Source organism: Microtus ochrogaster, linkage group LG8 (assembly GCF_000317375.1).
Source record: "Microtus ochrogaster isolate Prairie Vole_2 linkage group LG8, MicOch1.0, whole genome shotgun sequence".
Classification (NCBI taxonomy): domain Eukaryota; kingdom Metazoa; phylum Chordata; class Mammalia; order Rodentia; family Cricetidae; genus Microtus; species Microtus ochrogaster.
Genome location: NC_022033.1, coordinates 14,359,137 through 14,383,343, shown reverse-complemented (window position 1 = coordinate 14,383,343; position 24,207 = coordinate 14,359,137). Strand labels below are relative to the sequence as shown.

The 24,207-nt window shown below is 43.8% G+C and overlaps 1 protein-coding gene across 1 annotated transcript in view; it reads left to right on the top strand.

Moving 5' to 3' along the window:
- Positions 1-22,824, top strand: part of Stk4 (serine/threonine kinase 4) — an 89,068-nt gene extending 66,244 nt beyond the window's left edge. Inside the window, exon 11 of the mRNA XM_005362942.3 lies at positions 18,992-22,824. Within this exon, the coding sequence (XP_005362999.1) occupies positions 18,992-19,150 (159 nt within the window). The 3' untranslated portion in view covers positions 19,151-22,824. The remainder of the gene's footprint in view (positions 1-18,991) is intronic.
- Positions 22,825-24,207: the final 1,383 nt, after the last annotated feature.

The window sequence follows — 24,207 nt, the reverse complement described above, 5'->3', positions numbered from 1 at the left end:
GCTGATACTGAATATTTTTAACAGTCAGTGTATGTGTTGATTATTCACTGGGATACTTGCTGCCTTCAGACTAGGTTGTAGGGGCTGGCGAGGTAGCTTAGGGGTTAAGGACACTTGCTGTTCTTAGAGAGGACCTGCACTCAATTCCCAACAACCACATGATGGCTCACAATCATCTATAATTCCAGTTCCAGGGGCTTTCACATCCTCTTCTGGCAGGCAAACATGCATGCAGACAAAGATTCCCATATGCATAAAATAAACATAAAAAACTATGGGTTGTAGAGTTTGGATAAAAATGGCCATCAAAGTGCATATTGTGTTTATGCCCATGTAAACTTTTTATCCCCTTCATTTCTCACACTGTCTTCTCAAAGTATATCTTATCCCTACTCATTTGGTAACACGGCTTGGAAGCACAAGGTGATTGTATGGCTCATGTAGAGTACGTGACTACTAAGTGATGAGTTTAGGCTTTCAACTTCCTTATGTGGAGCCTGTTACTGTCCTTCAGGTAACATGCTCTTCTGCCTGGGAAATGCCCATTGTGTGCTGCTGCTGCTGAGCCTCTGTTTGATTCAGGTGCTGTGTGTTTCTTTCTCTGATGTGCCAAATGTTTGGCAATAGCCACAGCACACAAGTGTTCAGAATGTGCTATTTAATTCTGTCATTTTAGCCCATTCATGCATTCTTTGCAGAACTGTTATTTATTTGAGATTTTCATGTTGAAATAGCTTTTCACCTGTGTCTATAGGTCCGAGTTAATTAGAGTATAAATATGTTAAGTGTTTAGGAAGTGCCCAGTAGTCTACTCTATTATAATATTGGGTTTGTTTTTACAGTTCAGCTTTACATATATAGAGAGTGGTGGGTTAGGGAACAGGGTTCAGGTCTGACAGTGGCCAGCTTTGGGTTCTTGTCAGGCCCCTTACCTTCTAGTTTTAAAAGTTCTTCAAGCACTCTCAAAATCTTTTGCTCTTTACTCATCTTTAAAATGGAGCTGCTGTATATTTTTCACGGCAGCCGTCCAAGCCCGAAAGAATTAGAGATGGCCTGGGAAAGATGCTTAGGGCCCTCACGTTTCTTTTGGTGATGGCTTGGGCTTCAGAACATTTAAGCAGACACCTGCGTCACGGGAACTGAGCAAGAACAGTTGTCTCATGAGGTCTGTAACTGTGGCCAGATGCTTAGCATGGAACAAATGTCCTGACTGCATTTGCCTTGGGGTTATTGACAATAATAAATTTAAAATGCTTTTAAAGTACTTAGCAGAGTAAGCATTTAGTAAATTTCATGTTCATATTTAATACTTACGGTGGTGAAGACGAGTGAACCAGCAAAAGGAAAGAAGGGTTAAATGAGGTGAACCATCCCCAAAGGAAGGTGAAAGGAAGCAATAGCGCTCCCTTTAGTTCTCTGGCAGTTCAGACTTGCCTTGAAGTGCTTCTTTGTAGTGTGACTCAAAAAGCCCAGAGACAGAAGCTGGGGTTCAGCCTGCAGGTCAAAAAGCAAAGTGGCCAGCTACAGGCTCTTACCTCGACTTCAGTCCTAAATGGCGACCCTGCCTCCGGGAATCTCAGGGTGAGACTGAGCAAGAGCCATCTCCTCCCCCTCTGATCATCCTTTCTAGTGCTGGAATTAAAGGCATGCACCACTACTGCCTGGTTTCTATGGCAAACTAGTGTGGCTACTGGGATTAAAGATGTGCGTCACCATGGCCTGGTCTGTAAGTATGGCCAGTGTGGCCATTTTACTCTCTGAACTTCAGGCAAGCTTTAGTTATTAAAATACAAATGAAATATCACTACATCACACAGCTGAGTTCTGGCATTCATGTTCTTAGGGTTTAAGTATCAATCATGCTGATTGATACACTGACAATCTGGTTGTTTTTCTGACCAGCATGCTTCCCTGCTGTGCTTCCCCCTGAAAGCCGGACAGTTCTCACATTGACACTCTTTTTCAAAGCAGTTCTTATTCTGATGGCACAGTATGAAGGGGTGTGGTGGGGTGCGCAGGACAGAGACAAAGAGCTGCCCTGTTTGTATCTAAGCTCTTGCACAGCCTGGGCTCCCGAGGGGCCAGTTACTGAGAAGGAGCGGACTAATGCCCTCTTACAGACTCATTGCCCTCTCCCATTTGCTCTTTATTTAGAAAAATTGTGGCAAAACTATTCTAGGATTTTATAGCCTTCACACATGGCTGTGTGTAGTTTGAGTTTAAAATATCTTAGGGAGTGGTGTTTAAAATGAGTACAGTCGAGAATTTTGCTACCCCTCCCAAGTGCTCTTTGCAGATGCAGCAGCGAGCAAAGGCTGTTTTCACACGTTGTAGGGAAATGTTCCATTCCAGATTCAGTGAAGAGTTCCCACTTTCGGGAGAGCTGTTGAGACTGATTACAAACTGCAACCGTTCTAGGAGTAATTGAAAATAGTTCCTGGGATAAATTAAGATCTCGCAGTAAAAATACCATACACAATCTGCCACATTGTCTGTGGCAGCCTTCCCTGAGCCAGCCTGGCTAATGAGAAAATCAGGTGCCCAGAAGTTTATTGCCGAAGGAATGTTTAACAAGGGACCCTTCGTGTGTTTAGATGAGATAGTGTTTGGGTTCATGGTATTTGGTCAATGTGTGAATTTTATATTGAGTCATGTGGAAACTATGTGAGACACAGGAGTTTATCCTTTTCCGGTCTCACTACCTCTCCTCCTGCTCACAAGTTTTTTCCTGTGGAAAAATGAAAATCAAAGAGGATAGCCAGGCCCACTCTCCATTGCCTGACCTCTGGCTTTCTGGTGCAGTCCTGAGGGTCTGTGACACTGATGCCATATCAGTGACATCCTGTGGGCACTTAGTTGTGACAGAATAGATAGATGGGCAGTCAGCATCCAGAGTAAATCCTCACTCAGCTGTGTGGGACTCGGGACAGGAGAGCTAATTTGGCCCATGGCACATGGGATGTGTGTGACTTGGATTACTAAAGTGAGCTCTGGTACACCACAAACACACCTCCTGAATATCCATTATACTTGAGTGTTGGACTTATTTCTGTAAGGCTGCCACACCTGCCCAGCTTGTGTCATAGTGCTGAAAACATTTGTGTTTGTGTTTGTGACCCATGATTTAATGAAGCTATAAAGTTAGGGACATGTTGGAGGTATATATATATATATAATTTAACACAATACTTTCTGACTACAGTTGTCCCTCCCTCCACTGCTCCCAGTTCCCCTTCCCCTCTTCCCTCTCCCTGAGATTCACTTCTCCTTCATTTTCCTTCAGAATAGAGCAGGCCTTCCAGAGGTAACAACCGAGCACAGTAAGATACAATAAGACTAGGCACAAACCCTTATACCAAGGCTGGACTGGGCAACCCAGTAGGAGGAGATAGGTCCCAAGAGCAGAAACACCCCCATTCTCACTGTTAAGAGGCCCACAGAAGCACCAAGCTATACAGCCATAACATATATGCAGAGGACCTAGCCCAGACCCATGCAGGTTCTGTGACTGTCCCTGCAGTCTCTGTGATCTCTCTCCTATGAAGTCCTGCTTAGTTGATTCTGTGTGCCATGTTCTCTTGGTATCCTTGACGACCCCCCCCCCCGACTCCTACAATTCTTCCTCCTCCTCTTCTGCAGGCTTCCTTGAACTTTTAATATTAGTAAACATTGTTTTAAGGAACTTCGTTCCATATTATGCCCTTAGTATTAACTCCTGCAGGTGGAATTATTGAGTCAAAGTATAGACTAGAAATTGTGATAGTCTTATTTACCGTTAGTTTTGTAAGGGAATTGACAGTTTGTTACTTAATTTTCTTTGAAATTTTGATTTTTCAAAAAAATTATTTATGAACTAAGATACAAACCCAGTAGCATATTTGATAAAGATATGTCTCAGTTTTTTAAAGTGTGTATATGTGTTATGCGTGTGTGTTTACATGTGACGGGAGCGCAAAGCTGACAAAGTTGCATTTGCTTAGGAAGTGACTGCTCATTGCTTGTTGAGGTAGGATCGCTTGCTGAACTCACAGCTTGCCACTCTGGCTAGTCAAGCTTGCCAGCTTGCCCCAGTGATACACTTGACTGTAGGTAATTGCCATACCCTCTCGGTTTCCATATGAGTTTTGGGGTCTGCACTCTGGTCCCCATGCCGTGTGTTAACTGTTTCAGCCACTGAACTAAGTCTCCAACACTCTTTGCAGTTTTAAAAACTTGATTTATATATATTAACTATTCAGACATTTTGAATCTATGTATTTTGATTTATTAATTTCCATCTGTTGTAGAATGTCATCTCATTTAGAAAATATTTTCATATCCTAAGACTACAAATATTAAGCCCTGCTTTGTTTTAGTTTTTTTCCCAGTATGTAATCTGTTTGGAATTTGTCTTGGTAGAAGGAGTAAGGTAGCCACCCAGCTTTATATCTTTCTTAGCTTCTTTTGCTGACAACCAAGAATTTTCTAAATGTGTGGTTAATTTAGAGGTATCAGCTCAGCGTGGCATCTGTATGTAAAAGTGGCTTTGTTCTGCAGATGGAAGGTTCCTTCTTGGGACTTGGTGTTTCAGTCATCCTGTTTTTAAAAGCCCCCAGAAAGGAACTGTGAAACCCCATATTGATTTTGGCATTGATTTTAATGCATCTCAAATAGGCTGATTCCACAGAACTTGATACAGAGTGTTTCTTCTATGTCTTGATGCCTTTTTGCCAAGCAAAACTGGTTATTTCTGACCAAAAGGCACTGAACTGAAAAAAAGTAAGGTGGCCTCTTTGGCTTGTGCAGTTCATGATTTCACTTTGGATGCAGTGCATTTAATTTTCCCCTTAAGCTCTACTCATCAGCAGTGGTCTTGTGTTCTGTGCTCGGGGCTGTTTGGAGGGTGCATTCCGTTCTGTCTCTCCAAGTCCTGGTGCTAATAACTGTATCTTTAGATGTGTGTTTGTTTCCTTGGCGTTTCAATGAGTAGATATCTGGGGTTTAAACCCCCGGCAGTCATTTCTAGTTTTCTCTTGTATCATGGCATTTGCTGTGGTTGGGTTTGTTTGCTGGTGTGTTTCAGATGTGGTGATACCTGGCCCTGTACATTGTTTGATTAGAGGTATGTTTATTCCAGTCTGACAGCTTCTTTGAGTATCTAGGACAGTGGTTTTCAACCTGTGGGTCACAACCCATAAAGGGGTTGCGTATAAGGTATTTATATTATGATTCATAATGGTAGCAAAATTCCAGTTATGAAAATTTTCATAAATGAATGAAAAACTTCTGATGAAAAGGCAATGAAAGACTTATGGCTGAAAATGAAAAAAGGCAACGAAAGACTTATGGTTGGAGTCGCCACAACATGAGGAACTGTATTCAAGTGTTGCAGCATTGGGGAAGGTTGAGAACCACTTCTCTAGACCTTTGCAGATTTGTCCTTTGTAACCAAGAGTCTCCTGAGCTATTATGGCACCATTTAAAATAAGTTTACCAATGAAGGAAATAAGTTCTGCCAGTGTGGTCGAAGGTCTGACGTACACACAGTAATTAAAGCCTTTGGAGTCTTTCTGTTAGCCTCGGCAGCCATCTTCACCACCATTTACATCACCAGCTTCACCTTCTGATCTGTCAAACATGGATGAAAATCATATTTCCTGAGGCTGAAAAGATTGCTCAGTGGTTAACACTCGCTGTTCCTCTAGAGCACAGGGTTTGATTCCCAACACTCATCTCAGGCAGCTCACAACTGCCTTCTGTAGCTCTAACTCCTGAGATTGGTTGCCTTCTTTTGGCTGCTGTGGCTCCAACATACATACATGCATGCACGTGCACACACACACTACACCTTTTTAAAAATTACACTTTTCTCATGGACCTAGTGAGTACCACCTGATGTAATGTGTATAAAATATGTAGACATCCCTGGCCTATATTAAGCATTTGATAAATGTTATTTTCTTTCTTGGTTTTTAGTGTTGCTGTGATCTTCTAGGATATCACACTGCCTCCACTCCAGTTATAAAAAGAATGCTTTGTACCCATTCCAGGAAGTTTAGGGAGGGAGGAAAAGCTTAGATACCACTTGTTATTTATCATCCTCAGTGACAATTGCTTTGATTTTGAGGTATTTCCTTCTGGGTCTTTATTATTATAATCTTAGATGATTGAAGTCTTTCTGCATGTAGTTGTTATTTTTTCATTTAATCTAACCTATCTATTTTATTGTATAATTAAAAACATTTGTAGAACCATCTTTAACAAATTATTGTTTTAAATTGTGTATGTGGGCATGTGCATGTGAGTATAGGTGCCAACAGAGGCGAGAAGTGTTGGATCCTTGGGACTGGAGTTCCAGGCACTGGGAATTGACTTTAGTCCTCTGGAAGAACAGTGCACACTCTTAACTGCTGCGCCAACTGTCCAGACCTCCTAGAACTATGTTTTTTTTTAATTAATTTATTTATTTATTAAGGATTTCTGCCTCCTCCCCGCCACCGCCTCCCATTTCCCTCCTCCTCCCCCGATCAAGTCCCTCTCCCTCATCAGCTCGAAGAGCAATCAGGGTTCCCTGACCTGTGGGAAGTCCAAGGACTGCCTACCTCCATCCAGGTTTAGTAAGGTGAGTATCCAAACTGCCTAGGCTCCCCCAAAGCCAGTACATGCAGTAGGATCAAAAACCCATTGCCATTGTTCTTGAGTTCTCAGTAGTCCTCATTGTCCGCTATGTTCAGCAAGTCTGGTTTTATCCCATGCTTCTTCAGACCCAGACCAGCTGGCCTTGGTGAATTCCCGATAGAACATCCATCCCCATTGTCTCAGTGTGTGGGTGTACCCCTCGTGGTCCTGAGTTCCTTGCTCGTGTAGAACTATCTTTTTAAAAATATTTTTTTGAGATAAAGTCTGGCAGTAACCTAGACTGACCTCAAATTCATAATCCTCCTTCCTCAATTTCCCTTGGAAATATATTACCATTCCTGATTTTAAGTACTTGTTTATGGTCATATAACAGCCATAATATTGCATTATTTTGATTGAATTAATCAGTCTCCTTTATTTGACACTTAGTATTTGAGACTTTTTTTGATTAGCTTAGATCATTCCAATTTATTGAGCCAAGAATTCTTCTTGCCCACATGAGAGAGAGGTTCAGGATTTAGTTTTTGTCCTTGCTTTTATTGGTGGGGACTCCTCCTCGCCCAGTTAAGAATGTGAAGTAGTCAGGATATTAACCATTGAGACTCTGTGCTCTCAAACTCTTTGCACTGTTTACTTTTAAAACATTTGCAGGTGAGAAAGAAGAAAAAAACATTTCTTTCCCCCACAGGCCTGGGCTAGAAGAAAGCTGAATGGAGACTGAGTAGTATTTAGGTCATGGCCTGATGGTGCCATGTGAGTGCCCAGGACTAGCCAGGGTAAATGCTGGTTGCGTGTTAATGGGTCCTCACTGGGGATGATCATGCTGAGCAGTTCTGGTGAGAAGACTCTGCTGAATGGTCCCTGACAGGACACACTGTTTTTGTTTCAACTTCTTGCTTTTTTTTTTTCTTTCTATACAGCCAGTTTTAAAGTATGTTGAGACTGAACTCATTTGTGCTTTGGAATATGAGATCTTGTGCTCTTTACTTTGAGAAACCTGGCCAAAAATAGCAATCTGAAAAAGACGTGTGTGTCAGGCTTGCCAAGGAGAGCTGCTGTGTAGATATGCTTTCTGAGAAACCCCACAACTAGTGAATGTCGTCTTTGTCTCAGAACCCACAGCCGCCTGCTGTCTGCTGTGATTGCAGTATCGGATCTGAGCTTGGTTTTTAACAGTTACTGAGATGGCACTGGAAAAGGGACTTAAAACGCTTGTGGTTTGTGACTCCAGGGGTCACTTAAAGCACATACAACAAAAGTAAGAATGCACTGAAACAGAAAGCCTCCAAAACAGCATTGCTATCAGCTAGATGTTCTTTTCATTTGCTCTGCTGAGGTCTGAGACTGCCTGGTCCATGGTTGCATGGCTTCTTTTTTAAAGTTCATGCTTCTGTTCTGCCATTCTGGTGTTGAAGGATAATTTTAATCTCAAATGCTAGATATTGGAGTGCAGACTGGCTCAGAAATGGGCACTAAAAACTGCAAACAAGTATCTTGGCACCTTCTGAAGGCCACTTCCCTCTTCTCTGTGACCTTACAGGGCTGACGGTCAGGAATGGCAGCCTTTCAGGAGTAAGGGGACTAACGACCTGTGCTCTGCTCCTGTTAGAGGTCTGGCAGAGGTGTTATGCAATGCTTTCTTACCACCTCTGGTCATTTCTAAGAAGTGGCAGAATTCCACAAGCTGGTGGATAGGCTGTATCTTTGCTCAGCTCTGAAGAGACTGCATTTTAAGTTTTCAACTAAAATTCTTCCTCGGGGAACTTCTACACACATAATTTTGATTATTCTTCACAAATTCTCAGGTTAGTGGGGGGTTACCTGGATTTTCCATGTTACAAATGGAGAAAGCTGTAATATCTTGCCTCTAGCCACTTTAGTGTTGCCATAAATTGGCTTGGACAGAATTTGGGCATCTGTATGCTAGCTCTTTATTACTGAATCAGGCAGCCAGTTCAAGCATGCTCTTATTATATTCCAGTGCTGATTAGAACATGGGTGTTGTTTGTTCCGTGTCTGAGATGATGAGGGTGAAAATTTCAAGAGATGTGGGATGATTATTTCATTAAAAGTACAGACTCTAGTCTTAGACACAGATTCTATTTTAGTCTTTGTTGATGTTTGCTGGCTGTAACCTTAGAAGATAGGATTAATTATGTAATTCTTCACATCTCAGATTCCATCTGTAGAGTCATATTAAGAATGTTAGTTGTAAGACTTAGTGATGGTCAGATGAAATGAGTATGTATGCTGAAACATTAATACATGGCCAGCTGTGAAGACAGTTAAGAGATGTTAGAATGGCTCTTGTGCGACTGCCCAGCTGGAGTCCTAGCACTTTGGGAGACCAAGGAAGGAGGGGTGCTAAAGGTTGGAGGCCAGCCTGGGACCCTGTCTTAAAAAGAAACTTTTACCATCTAGCTGAATCCTTGAATTTTGCCTCCTCGTTAAAACAATGCCGGTAGGGTTTCTGCTTGCTCTTTAGATGGTTTCCCTTCTGTATGTGTGTATGTTTGTTTTTCTGTCTGTAGGTCTGCCCTGGGGTTCCTTTTACTTTATTTGCTAAGGATAATAGCATTATCATCATGACAAGAGCTGGGGTAAATGGCGTCGCTGGACTCCTCTCACAGTCAGTAGCTAGCCATAGCGCCAGCACTGGGGGTTAGGGCAATAGCTTTTCTCAGCCTACAGAGAAAACACTTTGCTCAATAATGCCGTGGTTGTCTCTGTGTTAGGCGTCTGTGACTCATTTGAGGATTGTCATAGTTAGAATTTCTATTGCTGTGAAGAGACAACATGGCAACTCTTAAAAAAAAGAAAAACATTTAATTGGGGTGGCAGCTTACAGTTCAGAGTTCAAGTTTATTATCATAATGGTGAGACATAGCCACAGGCAGGCAGGCATGGTGCTGGAGAAGTAGCTGAGAGGCCTACATCTTGCAGGCAACAACAGGAAGTGGTCTGTATTACTGGGAGTAGCTTGAGCATAGGAGAACTCAAAGCCTGCCCCCACAATGACACACTTCCTTCAACAAGGCCACACCTCCTAATAGTGCCACTCCCTTTGGGGGCCATTTTCTTTTAAGCCACCACAAATATGGTTTTAAATCTAGCTCGTCATTGCTGTCAGACTTTTTAGTCCCCAATCTTGTTTCATTCTAGATAAATCTGGGTCTTGCCTCCTTGAAATTTTGATTTTGTTTGATCCAGACTCTGTGAGCTCCTATGAGCCCCAGTTAGTTGTTTCTGTGGGTTCTCTTGTGATGTCCTGACCCCCCTGGATTGTACAATCCTTCCTCCCTCCCTTCATCAGGATTCCCCAAGCTCAGCCCAGTGCTTGGCTGTGAGTCTCTGCATCTGTTTCCATCAATTACTGATGAAGGCTTTCTGATGACAGTTGGGCTAGTCACCAATCTATACGTATAGCAGAATATCATCAGGCATCATTACATTGACATTTTTTTCACTTCAGTCCTGTGTGGTTCTATCTTAGGTCTCTGGGCCATCCAGCCTCTGAGTCCTGACACTCCAGGCAGTGTCAGGTGTGGGCTCATTCTTGTGGTATGAGTTATTGGTTGACCACTCTCAGAACTTCTGTGACACGCCCCGCCCCCCCCCCCCCAAACAATACAGACTGTAGGTCAAAGGTTGTGTGGCTGTATTGGTGTTCTGATCTTTCCACTGGAAATCCTGCCTGGTCACAGGTGATGGCTGGTTCCACCATTTCTAGGCGTCTTAGCTGGGGTCATTGTAGATCCCTGGGAGTTTCCCTTGCACCAGGTTTTTACCTGACCATGAAATGCTGTCCTCTCCCCCTTCCAGTCATCTCTTTCAACACACTTTCCCTTTTAATACATATACATAAGGCTGTGAAATTCCCATAAATGTTATCTTACCACTGGCAGCTTTTGATATATAGGTATTTGTTTTATAAAGTCTGGTTCATTGAGATTGAATTTACATAATAAAAATTTGTTCCTGTTACTTATAGATTGATGAACTTTGACAGATATGTACAATTTTATAAATAACCATAGTTAAGTCACCTTGAAGTTTCCCCATGACCCAGTTTTTGTCTGTGCATATGCCTTTTCTAATTTATATGAATAGGAGCATATTTTTGGCCTTTTGTGTGTGGTTTATTTAACTTAAATAGACAGTTCTTCTGAGATTTGTCTCTTTCATCCATCTTACTGCATTTATCTGGGTTTTGTTTTCTGAGTTCCTTAAGCTGTATGGATACTAGGCTTTGTCTAGTCAGGTGAAGTTTTCAGTGGAAGAAAGTGAGAATATTTTGATTATGTGCTTGGGCTATGTTTTAGTCGGGGTTACTGTTTTGGTGATGAAACACCATAACCCAAAACAAGTTGGGGAGGAAAGGGTTTATTCTGCTTACACTTCCACATCATAGTCCATCACTGAAGGAAGTCAGAACAGGAACTCAAACAGGGCAGGCACCTGGAGGCAGAAGCTGATTCAGAGGCCATGGAGGGGTCCTGCTTACTTGCTTGCTCTTGATGGATTGCTCAGCCTGCTTTCTTACAGAACCCAGGACCACCAGCCCAGGGATGGCTCCACCCACAAGAAACTGGGCCCTCCCCCATCAGTCACTTAGAAAATGCCCTACAACTTGCCTACAGCCAGATCTTATAGAAGCATTTTCCCAGTTGAGGCTTCCTCCTTATAAGGGTGTGTGTGTGTGTGTACGTACGTACGTACGTGTTGAAACTAACTTTGAATTTTTGAGAGCAAAAGAGAGCCTTTCTATGTAGCCCAGACTGACCTTGAACTGAAACCCTCCTGCCTCAGCCTCCCAAGTACTCCTGAGGATTATAGGTGTGCACCGCTGTACCACAGCCTCAGTTTGTGTGTTAACAGTCAGACCTTGTGTAGTATGCTTTGGCTTCTTTATCTGCCAGGAAGAGAGAAGCAGCAGCCTGACCTTCCTACTCTCTTGGAAATTTCCAGCTCAAGAAAGTGCAGAGAAGCCATAGTCTGCCGGGATTGTTAAGTGATTAGCCAACCCTTTCCTTAAATTATTAAGCTGCATTAAAACAGCAGTTTGGTGTACTTGTTGTTTTAGATCTTTCTCTCTTCTGAAAGATTAATGTCGCTACAAGAACGACGTTAATCTCAGTGTCTCCCTTTAGGGTTTGAAATGTCAGGAGCCTCTCGTCCTGTATTGTTCTTGCCCTCCACCCTGTAGGCATTCATACTTATTCTACAGTGTTTAGTGTGTTTATTAACTTCTGGAGGTTTTCCTCTGAAAGTTTGACCTTCTTAAGTATGAACTTTATGTGTCATTCAGAGCTACTCTTAGAATAGGTTATCTGAAAGAGCAATACAATCAAACAGGACCAAGAGAATCTTTTCTTCGGAGTGCTAGGAGTCAAGCCCAGGGTCTTATAAGTGGAAAACAAATGGTCTACAGAGGTAAACCCCAGTCCAAGGGAACTGTTTTGTCCATTTTCCTTGTAGCTTTATTATAATCAGTTCACTGGACGAGCTGTTCATTTTGATTTAGAATGCATGGGTCAGTTTTGAGCAATTGATATGTTATTTAATGACTTAAATTTGTTCTCTTAGGCCTATGTATTTATTGATTATATACTTTTAAAGCCTCTGAACAGCCCAGTGTCTTCCTAGTGTTTGAGAGAGTCCAGTAAGACATCAGTGACACTTTCAAGTAGAGCTTTACAGTATAAGGATATATTTCTTAATTAAATTTTTATTAAGAACTTTTTCCTTCTGGCTTGGGAATATGTTTGGTCTGTTGGCTCTCAGATGGTTCTCAAGTTTTCAAAGAAAGGTATTAGGGGACAGAGAGAAGTTGGAGTAAGGGCTGGAAGGCTGGATGAACATTCTCCTATGCAGAGGGCAAAGTTAGCAGAAGTTTGGAGGTACAGAGGTCAGTGTTTTCACAGACCTGAGAAGTCCCCAAATCTCTTCATATCTTTGGCCATTTCTATTTGTATATTTTCTTTGGATCTCACCATATAGGTCAGGCTGACCTCAAACTACAATCCTGCCCCTGCCTCCTAAGTGCTGGGTTATAAATGTGTGCTAACGTACTCAGCCCTCCCCCATCTGTACAGTAGTCTTGCTGTGTAGCCCAAGCTGGCTTCCACTTCTAGATCCTTCTGCCTTAACACACCAAGTATTAGAACTATGAACACAGGCCACCACACATGACATTAGGAAGATTTTAAAGGGCCTAATGGGAGCATGATTTTCCATGACTATTATTTTTTTTTATTCTTATATCTTTTTTTAAAGATTTATTTATTTATTATGTATACAACATTCCTTCCATGTATGCTTGCAGGCCAGAAGAGGGCACCAGATCTCATTATAGATGGCTGTGAGCCACCATGTGGTTTCTGGGAATTGAACTCAGGACCTTTGGAAGAGCAGTCAGTGCTCTTAACCTCTGAGCCATCTCTTCAGCCCCATGACTATTATTTGAATCAGAGGAAATATTTCATTAAAGCTCTTCCAAGTTTCATTTAAGGAGCAAGTTCTGTTGGAGTTGATGGTGCTTACCTAACCATGTGTTGTGAGACAGTCCTTGGCTTCTTGGCTTTTGCCTTCATCTGATGAATTAGTTGATTACTTGGGAATGTCATTGTATGAGGGATGCATTCCCTGCTTCTAGACAGAGCTAGTTTGCATGGAATGGAAGCATCTCTGGTGCCCTTTGGCTGGGTGTCTAGAGGCTGGTATGTGATTGAAGGTATGACGTGGCACAGTGGTACCTTCATCTACTCTTTAGCTTTTATTAAGATTCCTGTAATTTCACTAAATTCCAAAAGGTGGGTTTTTATCCTTATTTTTGGCGCTGATTGAGTCTAACCTGTCCACTCAGTGGGGATCTGCATCTGAGAACGGTTAGTGTGTGTGGAATGCACAGCTCCTGATACTGTTTGCACAGTCCGCTCTGCAGGCGAGAACTTCTGGAAATAAGGAACTTAAATCAGGCTTCAACCCTGTGCCTTGGCTGCAGATTCCTGTTTGTGTACTGTGGAGCTTTTTGTGGAGGCAGGATGAAGCTCTGCTGTCATTTTTGGGTGTTTAGTTTACACTGTCTTGTTGATTCCAGATAGGCTATTGTCTGTGTAATGCTTGTTAATTCTTTAATTGTGCTGAAACGTCAGCTGGAGGTTTTGTGGATCTGAGCCAAGTGGTGCATTGACAGTGGCATGGGGTGCTTCAGAGCACTGGAGTCAGAGTTGCTAAGAGTATTTTGAGAGGAAATCGGTTCTGAATTGCTCCTCATACTAGAATCTGAGGATTTCACTGTGGTCTCACCCAGAGGAAATAAGCCAGACCTATCAGTATTTGCTAGAGATGCCTCTGTGTTGTTAACTTTGAAGGCAGTTGTAGCCCCTGTTTTATTATCTGCTTTCTCCTTTCTCCAAGGAGTTCGAGGCAGTAGCTTCTTCCCGTGCACTTGTCCTGGCGTGCTCCAGGTATTAGTGTGTGTACCGTGAAGAGTCATACACTAGATGACCTGCCCATTACTGTAGGGCTATTAAGGACAGCTTAGAACCCCTGCTCTTGCCCCTAACAGTCACTCCTCTGGTGGATGTTTTGCTCTTTATTTGTCTTGCCCAACAGTGTTCCTGAATTAGTAGAGATGCAGTAAAGCTGATTGGTTGGATTTAAATGTTCACCTACTGGTTTGTGTCTGGTCACTGCACTTCAGCACATTCACGCAGTAGACACTTCCTAGTTCCCCAAGGAGAAAGACAGCAAAGCACCAAGCACACAGTTTTATGGATGAAGAAACTAGTTCAGAGAGGTGAAGTAACTTGCCTAAAGCCACATGACAGCTCTAGCAGCAGCATTTTTAATGCAAGGGTCACTTGACCTTTAATGTTAGTTCAGTTTATAACTTCTGATCTCTTCCACACTTTTCATTGCCTCATTTTCAGAATTCTTGCTTTTTCTCAGTAACTTGTATTGTGGACAACTTCCTTACTCTTTTAATTTTTAAGATGAAATTTTAAAAATATGTATATGTGTGTGGGTACGTGCATGTGAGTTCAGACATCCTTGGGGCCAGAGGTGTCAGATCCCTGCATTGACCTCTTCTGTAAAGGGAGAGCAACCATAGTATCTACCTAAAAGACAGGTTAAATGGAGCAGATAATAGATGGTGCTTAATACATGGTGAATAGGGAAGTAATTCCTATATTTTTACATGCACAAGTGTAGAGTCCAGTAAAAAGGTAACATCGTATCTTGCTTAAAGATTGAACTTTAGGCTGAAAATAAATCTAAACACACTCAGAAAGCAGTTGTTAAGAGAAACAGCACCTGAGCTTAGGTTGGTGAAGTGGCCCTTGAAGAGATAGTGTACATAGCCAGACAGGGAAAGGCAATGGCAGTGAGGTTTGGGCGCCTGTGAGACTGCAGGGGTACAGCCACAGAATCGATGCTGCCTACCCGTTCTTTTCCATCGACCCAGGACTGATGTGTTGATGAGCCTTAAGGTGACCCCATAAATCCTAAATGCCCTTGATCAAGAGATTAATTCTGTGTTCTCCATCTAAAATGAGAGCTTTTTTAGAACAAGAGCCTATTTGTGTATTGTCTGTTCTCACCTTTAGTAATGAGCCTGTGGCTGTGATGTGGCCATTGATTTAGTCTTGTCCAGAGGGTCACATTTCTTAAGGTTTTGATTGTTTTATTTTCTCCAAGGAATATTGTTATATCAGAAGTTGTGTTTAGTCTGAGGAAAAACCCTACATTAGTTATGCCCTTTACTCATGGCTGACCTGAGACTAGAAACTTGCAGCAGAAAACACAGAAATATTCATTGAACTAAGGTTTTCTTGAACTAAGGTTTTCTTCAAGGATGTTATGGTTTGTGTGTGGTTTGCCCCCATCCCCAGTGCCCTGCACAAAGGCTCACATGGAGCTGTTATCAGGTTAATGACTTCATCATTGGAAGCCATCAACAGAAATGAACTCATTCTCTTATTCACCTCTTCAGCCAGTGAAGGCTTAGCAGATAGGATAGATGAGGTGGTTTCATTCCCTCACAGAACGTACATCCCAGAAAGAAGAACAAGTAAAGAAAGTAAAAATAATCAGATGTGCTTTTATGAGCAGACGTATTTTCTTAAGAGAGAATGCATGCTACAGCCTTTGCCTGGTCATAAAACCATTGTCTGAGCTTGTTTTCAGAAAAATCTGTATCTGGATGGTGTGATCAAATCATCATCCATACCCTGCTGGCTGTGTCCTATAAGGCAAGCATAGCATAAGCTCCAGAGGACTCCAGGCAACCCTGATTTAGACTCTAGGTGGCTGGGTTAAAACAACCCCAGTTTTGAATCAAGAACAGCAGAATGGCCTAGAAATTACGAACCTTGAAGAAACCTTAGATCAAGCAACAGTTTTTTTTAAATATTTATTTATTTATTTATTATGTATACAATGTTCTGTCTGTGTGTATGTCTGCAGGCCAGAAGAGGGCACCAGATCTCATTACAGATGGTTGTGAGCCACCATGTGGTTGCTGGGAATTGAACTCAGGACCTTTGGAAGAGCAGGCAATGCTCTTAACCACTGAGCCATCTCTCCAGCCCAAGCAACAGTTTTTTTGCTAGCAGATAAATAGGCAGATGGAGAGTTGTGCTTACGACCCTGGGGACGTATAAGAAATACTTGAGCAGTTTCTCCGAAATGCCGGGCTTCCCCTGGAGTCTGTTAAAGTAGCTCTGTGCTGCTACTCAGGACCATCATTTTCACGGGTGATTCTGATGCAGGTGTCCATGTAGACACCATGAGCTGGTGAGGATGTTGGAGAGCCACGTGAAGACAGAGGTCTTCAGGGGGAAAGGGGCTAACCTGCATCCGCAGAGCAAGTCAGGTTGTCAGCGCAGTTGCCTTAGTTTCCATTGCACTCCGCCCTGATGCATGGATGAGAATTGCGTCTGCCTTCCAAGCCCGAGTTTCCCTTTCTTTCTTTTCTCTATCTTTTATCAGAGCACACATCCTCTCTGACACGAGGGTGTTTTCTGACTACTGTGTTTGTCTAAACTTGTCTTGCCTCACTAGAATGTAAACTTCACAAAGGCAGTAGCTTCTGTTTCTTTCTTTTTCTCACTTTAGGTATCTGTGCATCCGCAATAGTGAATATTCCTAAATGGACGAGTGAAGCATTTTGTTAAACAACTGTGAGCTAGTGAACCTTGTGGAAAGTACCAGCCTTTAGGTATTGTTAACACAGATGAGTAAAATAGGCTTTCCCCTCTTTCCTTGTGTGATTCTGCTTGAATCAGCGGTTTGAAGAACAGCTTGCATATGGAAGGTTATTAGACTGCACTAGGATATCAGTAGTAACAACTGTGAGCACCGGCAGTTCTTGAGTCAGGGCTCACTATTTGCTAAGCATGCGCTGTAGGAAGTTAGGAGCCGTGGTCTTCCGAGTCTCCTGACTCCCCATTTGGGGAGGGACTAGAACTGGCTGTGTTTTTGAAGGAGACTACGGCTCAAGCCCGAAGTTGCATCTTCGGGGTTACACAGCCAACACAGACAGTGGTCTAAGGATTAACTTCTAGTTACATTCAGTTTTGGGCTTGGGGTATTTTATTTTAAAGGAAGAATTGAAAACACTAAAGCCTAGGTAAGCATCAGTCTTCAGGGTGTCCCTGAGCCAAAAACATCAGCCTCCAAGGTGGCATAAAACCACAGCCTGGAAAAAAAGACAGTTTTCAGCCCAGCTTTCCAGCATTTCCCAGTGCTTTAAAGTCTTTCCATTCTCCCTTTATAAAGAACCTTTCGTCTTAAACTGGTAGGCCCCTCTCACTTCTCGGAAAACTTCCCTGAAACCAGCCAAAGAAAGTTCCTGTGGTGACAGGTCACACTAAGCCATTTCTAAGGAGACCACTGTAACACTCATTCACACCCTGTCTCCTGAGGAGGTGGGCAGAAAGGGGCTCCTTCACCCACCTTCTGTAATGCGTTCCTGTGGAGGCCTCAGGAGGGCCTGACTGAGGGATATGATAGGTTTATAAATGTGGGCGCACAACAGAGCCCTTGTGAGACTGGGTGAGCCTTTGAGTTCTAGGAACACTGTACTTCTTAGGAGCAACAGAGTGGATCTTACCGCCCAGTGTGGATAATGATGGCATTCAGTCGCACCTCTGCCAGCTGGGGCCGCTCTTGTGTAAATCAGCAACTCTTCACACTCAGGAAAGCAGACTTGGCTTCCTTCTTACGGTGTTCCTGATGAAACCTCACTGCCTCTTTCTGTGGTGACCAGCAGCTTAGGGAGACTGGGAAATTGCTTTTCTTTTCCGTCTTTCTTTTGAGATAGGTAGATTGTAGTCCAGACTGGCCTGGAGCTGACTGTATGAATTAGGCTGGTCTCCAGCTCTCAGTAATCTTCTGCCTGTTCCTTCCAAGTTCTGGACTGACAGCTGTGTGCCCCCAAGTGCTAGGCTTACTGCTGTGTGCTGCCGCACCAGCCCAAGACCATAATTTGTCAATCTCCTGGCATTTGCGAGACCCCTGTTTGAAACACGAGTTGTTGCAAAGGGCTGGCCTGGCCTGGCCTGCCTTTCTGCAAAGCTGGCTCAGCGTGAACTGTGCAGCCATCCTGCTTGGGTCTATGTTCTGATGCTGTCACTTACTAACTGGGAGATGTTGGGCAGGTTACTTAATCACTCCTCCTTGGCTTGTCCATCCTGTAGCATGGGGCTAACAAAACACTCTTATCCTTTCTTACGAAGATTGGAGTTAGTGTGTTTGGGTCACAGAGCTCATCATGTCAGCACTAGCCATTGTCATTAATTTACATTTCAAATGCCCTTCTCTCTGTTTTTAATATTAACCTTGGAAGTTTCAGGGTTTCTCCAGCCAAAGGTTGTATCCATATGTTCAGGAACCTCGTGTAGATGACCCACACAGAATGCGTGGCTTTACTTTCATTCTAGTGAATGTTAGTGGGGATTAGTGTGGCTGTGCATGACACTGGGGGTGGTGGTGGCAGGGGAGGTGGCTCACTTGCACTGAATAGTGGCCTCCAGGGTAAGTTTCAGAGAGAGAGTCATGGGCACTGTCCCTGCTCCTCTCATGGACTGGGCAGGAAGTGGGAAGCAGCCATTAGTTTTCATACAGTGAGTTACTATATATAATGACTGTGCACTTTACTTCTTGTTCAGGGCACATTAGATCAAAACAGTTCTTTAAAGTTTTTCCGGGAAGCATGATCATTGGAACCAGTTGTCACTCTCCAGCTCTCACCACCCCTTGACTCTGTTGGCAGTATCCTCCTCCTGCCTGCCTTCCGTCTGGATGCTGGAGGAGGCTGGGCTTCTCAGTGTAGACACCGTGGTGACAGTCCTCTCTTCTCTTCTAGCTTAAGAGTTGGACTGTGGAGGACCTTCAGAAGAGGCTCTCGGCCCTCGACCCCATGATGGAACAGGAAATGGAAGAGATCCGGCAGAAGTACCGGTCCAAGCGGCAGCCAATCCTGGATGCTATTGAAGCCAAGAAGAGGAGGCAACAGAACTTCTGACGACAGCAGCCCAGGCCTTTGGTGGTTTCTGGTTGCTAGTCTCACGCCTATTAGCCAACACTTCTGCGCTGTCACTTCTCCACAGCACCCTTGTGAGCTCAGGAATGCGCCAGTGGGAAGGGCTACCTTGGCAGTCATTGTGCCATCCGGGTGTGTATTTTCACAGGCCTGCTATGTCTTGAAGGGTTTGTATTGGCGCCTTTAACTCAGAATTTTAGACCCCAGGAACAGAGATTCCTAGTAGAGTCATAGCTGGGAAAATTTTACATTATCTCTTTTTGTTTTCCTTCTTGTAATAGTTTTTGGTTGCTCTCTCTGGAAGACTTTTTTAAAAAATATATAAATATGCATATATATATAAATTATAAATAGACTCCCCACTCTGTGTGGTGGTGTCTCTGTACAGGTACAGGTTCAAACACTTGCCTCTTTCTTGTGAGGTTATGGTACTGTAGAACAAGAGAGCAGAGGCACTTAGGTGGTCACCGAATCCCTGGAGTCAACCTCACCCATTGCAGGACTGCCTGGAAAAATTAATCTTGGGATAGTTGTGCCACCACAGTGACAAGCCTCATACGGACGCCAGGGAACGGCCTGGAGAACTTGAGTTTGCTCCGTGAGTCCTGAGAGAAGCCCAGCACCCTCTTTGCAAATTAGCCTTTGCTGTTTCAGCACCTCTTATCCATCCCCACTCGCCCGGCTGCCTCCAGTCACATCCCAGATACTGCCCAGTGCCTTAAGAGGGGACACAATCTGGTGAAAGGAAAAGCCCAACAAGAACTCTCCAGCAAACAAGGCTGTGTCCAGTCCAGACAAAGGAAAGGCTTTGTGAAGATCTCACTGTTCATGTGGAAAGCCCATAGCATTGGGCTCTGCATTTCTTACATACAGGGTAAAGGGCATTGCTTTTGTGGTCCACTTTCAATTTATGTCATTGTTTTATTTTTTCACTCACTGTGGAGTTTCTGGCAAGGGTCTGATGCTTGCTTATAGGAGGCTTAGTTAGACCCAGAATGCCAGAACTGGAAGGGACTATCGCAGTCAATGGTCTGACCTTGTATTGTGCAGGTGAGAAAATGAGGAGAGAGGTGACATAGCCAATGCCACAAATCAAGTTAGAGTAAAAGCAGGGATTGGAACTCAGGCCTCCATTCCTGGACCATTGAACCAAGAGCCTCTTCACTGAGAGAACGAAACTACCGGAGTCCTTCAAGCTGTCCCCGTGACTCCTACTTTGCCTTGCCTTTGGTATTTGAGCTGCTACGGAAAGGCTCCCCAGAGGAGCCTCAGCATACCAATGGGTTCCTTGCAGTGTCCCTCAGATACAGGCAAGCACTCATGGAAGGCCTGAAGCAGGGTAGAGGACTTTGCAGCAGACATTTACAGAGTTATGCCCTGCACCTTTGGCTCAGAACTGCAGTCTGAAGAAACTGGGAAAGACAGTTGCCCTTTTATTTTCTTCTAATCTCTTCTCTCTGATGGGAGCCACGATTGGGTTGCACCTGAGGATGTTGAAATCCAACTCCATAATTGCTTTTGTTTCCTAACCTGAGAATCGATAAAAAGGAAGGGGATGTTCTCCTCTGTGGCCAGATTCTGTTCTTTGCAGTTAAAGCAAGCTTTAAAAAATGCAAGAGGCAGCTGGTCTGCAGGAGTTGGCTAGCAAAGGAGCTGTGTGGCAGAGAGAATAGGAAGCCAGTTTGCAGTTCATGCTGGAATGATACATGGCAGGCAGCACTCCCCGGGGAGCACGTGTCAGACACTGAGCAGTTTCAGAGTGATCCTGTGGGCTCATCAGGTTATGTCTCATAGGATGGGACGAGTGTGAAGACCCCTTCCCACGCCACTGTGGGTCTGGGTCCATGGCATCACATGGCTAGTCACAGACACAGGAAAGTCCTCAGTGCTTAGAACGAAGTGACCACTGCTTCTCATGAAGACTAAGTCTCAGTAGTAGTGGCTTTTTTTTAAGGTTGAAAACCAGTTGAATTAACAGTCACACCCCCCCAGTCAAGTAAGCTTTTAAAAACCCAGAGCACGGGGCATGCATAATGTTTGCTGCTTAACAGCCCAGCCCCAGAGCTCTTTCCTCTCGAAGAAAAGTGCTTTGGGCTTGGCCAGACACAAGAAGAAAGCCCATGGTTCCCTTCTGAAGCAGGATCCAGCACAGGGAAACAGTTTCTCCTGTGCCGATTCTGCAGCTGTCAACCTAGATCTGGAGTTTATCTGGTTTCCAGCTTGTCTGCACCGCACAGCTTGGTACAGCAGTCAGCCGCCCGGCAGTCCAGTTGTTCTGGATTAACAAACTTTCCTGGCAAGGTGTGTGTGTTGCCCAGTGACAGGCAGGGGAGCGAGCCATTCTTTCCTGGAGAACCAAGTCCCAGGAATCACCTCTTGCTTCCCTGGAGCATGAGCATTTGTGACTCAGGCTTCCAGAGAACTCTGGGTTCTCTACTTCTAAGAAGCCATGACCCACACCTAACATTTCTTTTAAAAACAAACAAACAAACAAAACCTCATTGTCTCTAAAAATATATGAGTTGCGTTCCCATTTATAAATTTGAAGCACATTTCCATTTTTTATTTTTCTTATATATTTTATTTCTTCAACCTCAATTAATTGGATGAAAATTTGACTGGCTGGGATTAAAAAAGGTTATTAGGTTAGTGGATAGAGAAAAGTAATCTGAAGCCTCAGGCATTGAGTCTTAAGGTTTTGACACTGTAGAGTAGCACCTGGCAGATGCCAGAAATTTATTTTACCATTTAATACTCAGTACCCCCGTCTAATGTCAGAAATGAGAGAGATGACCTCATTCTAGACCTGCAGATGCTCAGAGGCTGGTAGCAGACTATTATGAAGAGCTTCATGTGGATGTGTTCTCCAGCGTAAGTGAAACGACAGCTGTGAAGTAACAGAGCGAACTCAAGAGCTTGGTAGCTCTGAGAGCTGTGGGCGTCTCTTCATTCTATGGCCCAGGAAACTGTTCTTTGAGGTCCACCAGCAGAGTGTGGCCTAAGCCAATTCTTACTCCACTGTCCTTCCCAGCATGCTGTGCGGCCTCTGAAGATTGCAGTTCTTTATTTTGGGGAAGTTGTTCTGCCCAGACCACACCCCTCACCCTCCTTGCCCCTCTTTTGAGCACTGTTTGTGTTAGGATTACCTTCATCATCCTTGGAATCCATGTTCTTTGGGTTTAGGGGGAAGTCTCTTCCACCAACCTGCACTCAGACCAACTTGGAGAAAAAAAAAATCTTAAATGCTGTTGCTGATGTACAATTTAAAAATGTGAAGTTTGTAGCTTTAATGTTTTGTAACAAAAACTAATAACACCGGCTTCAGTGCTGACTTGAAATGCTATTTTGTAAGGTTCGGATGTAAATAATCAAGGTCAGCAGTTTGTATATGTGAACTGTAGCTTCTTCCACTGCCATTGTTTTTAACTTGAGGAACTTCCTGTTTGCTTTTCTGTTAGAGGTGTTCTCCCTCGTTCCGCCCCAACACCTGCCATCTTTGTTTGAAATAAACTCTCCTTCAGACCACTGACTATCCTTTTTAAAAATGAGGGGTTTTTGTTCGTTTGTTTCTAAATACGTGTCAGTACCATGAGGTGTTGTTGGGGTTGTTGATGTTATTGAGTGTGTATTCTGAGGTCCAGAGGCAGGAGGGATGCAAGCTGACCGACACTGATGACAGAGCTAGTTGGCAGTGCTACTACAATAGACTGAAGTGGACACAGTTATTATTGTAAATACAAATGCAATAAAGTTTTTATTAGACACATAATATAACAAGGTTTTAGGAACACTACCACATCCCAGCTGCTTACTGTACTCCCAAGGATCCTATGTTGTCTTATTGTTTGACAGTTTCATACATTTACATAATGATTTTAGTCATTTTTCACCCCCCATCCCCTCCCTCCTTTCTTCCGCTGGCACCTTCTGTTCAGTGAGCCCCCTCTGTGTTCTTGTCTTCCTGTGTGCACGGCTCACTGCTTGAATGTGGGTGGGAAGTTATTCCATCAGGCAAGGCAGGGGAGCTGCAGCTACACTACTGAACAAAGTGGCCCTCCTCCGAGCGTTAACTGCCACAGTTCCTCTGGAAGGCGTAAGGCCCCCTGTGCCCTTCCTCACCCATGAAGCATTGATGGATCCACGCTTGTGTCAGACTTAGGCGGCAAGTTCATGAGTGCCGCAGCGGTGCTGTGCACATATGTCTCCCCATCCTCACCTCTTACACTCTTTCCTGTCCGCTCTTCTGAGATGTTCCCTGACTTTTGGTAGCGTATCATAATGTCCCATGTGGGGTCAAGCATTCCTTCTTCACTCTCAACACTTCACCCAGTTACAGGTTTCTGCATTGCAGTAAGGCACTTTTCTGATGACAACTGGACACTGTGCTAAACCGTGGGTATAAATGTATTTAGAAAGCAGTTGACTGTTTAGCAAAACAGCAGTAGTAGGTTTCCTTCTGGGTACCTGAGGAATGCCAGGTACAGAAGTGCCACCTGCAGAGTCCCACTGAGGGTTGTATCCAGCCTGTGCATGCTGAGAGGAGAGACAGTGCTGCTGATGCATCAGGAAGCATCTGGAAACTTGAAAAGTGAGGAAGAAGGCATCCCGGGAGAGGGTGGGGAGAAAGGGAGGGAATGAGCCTGTGGACAGACAGGCTGGGACAGGAGCCAGTGTGGGACTGCTTGGGAATCCTCAAACAGCCAGGTCAGACATGGGCCAGCATCCAAGATGAAGTTGTGGTTCCACACCCTTGGATGGTGCATCCTTATCCAGGAATTGCCCAGCCCCAGATTCTCCTTAGTCATAAAAGTTCACCTAGTAGCAGGAAGCGGACAGATTGATGTGGAAAAGCAAGTGCAGATCTTGCAAGTCGAGTTGTTCAGTAATATTTAATGCTGTCATTCTGTGCTGCTCTGCTTTTCTTGGGGTGGAGAGATGGCATTTTTATTGTTGCCTAATGCGTTCACTCCCTGAAACAGTAAACATACCTCTCAGACTCTGCCAGGGTTGACTAATATTCCTATTGGTCGGATTCTCAA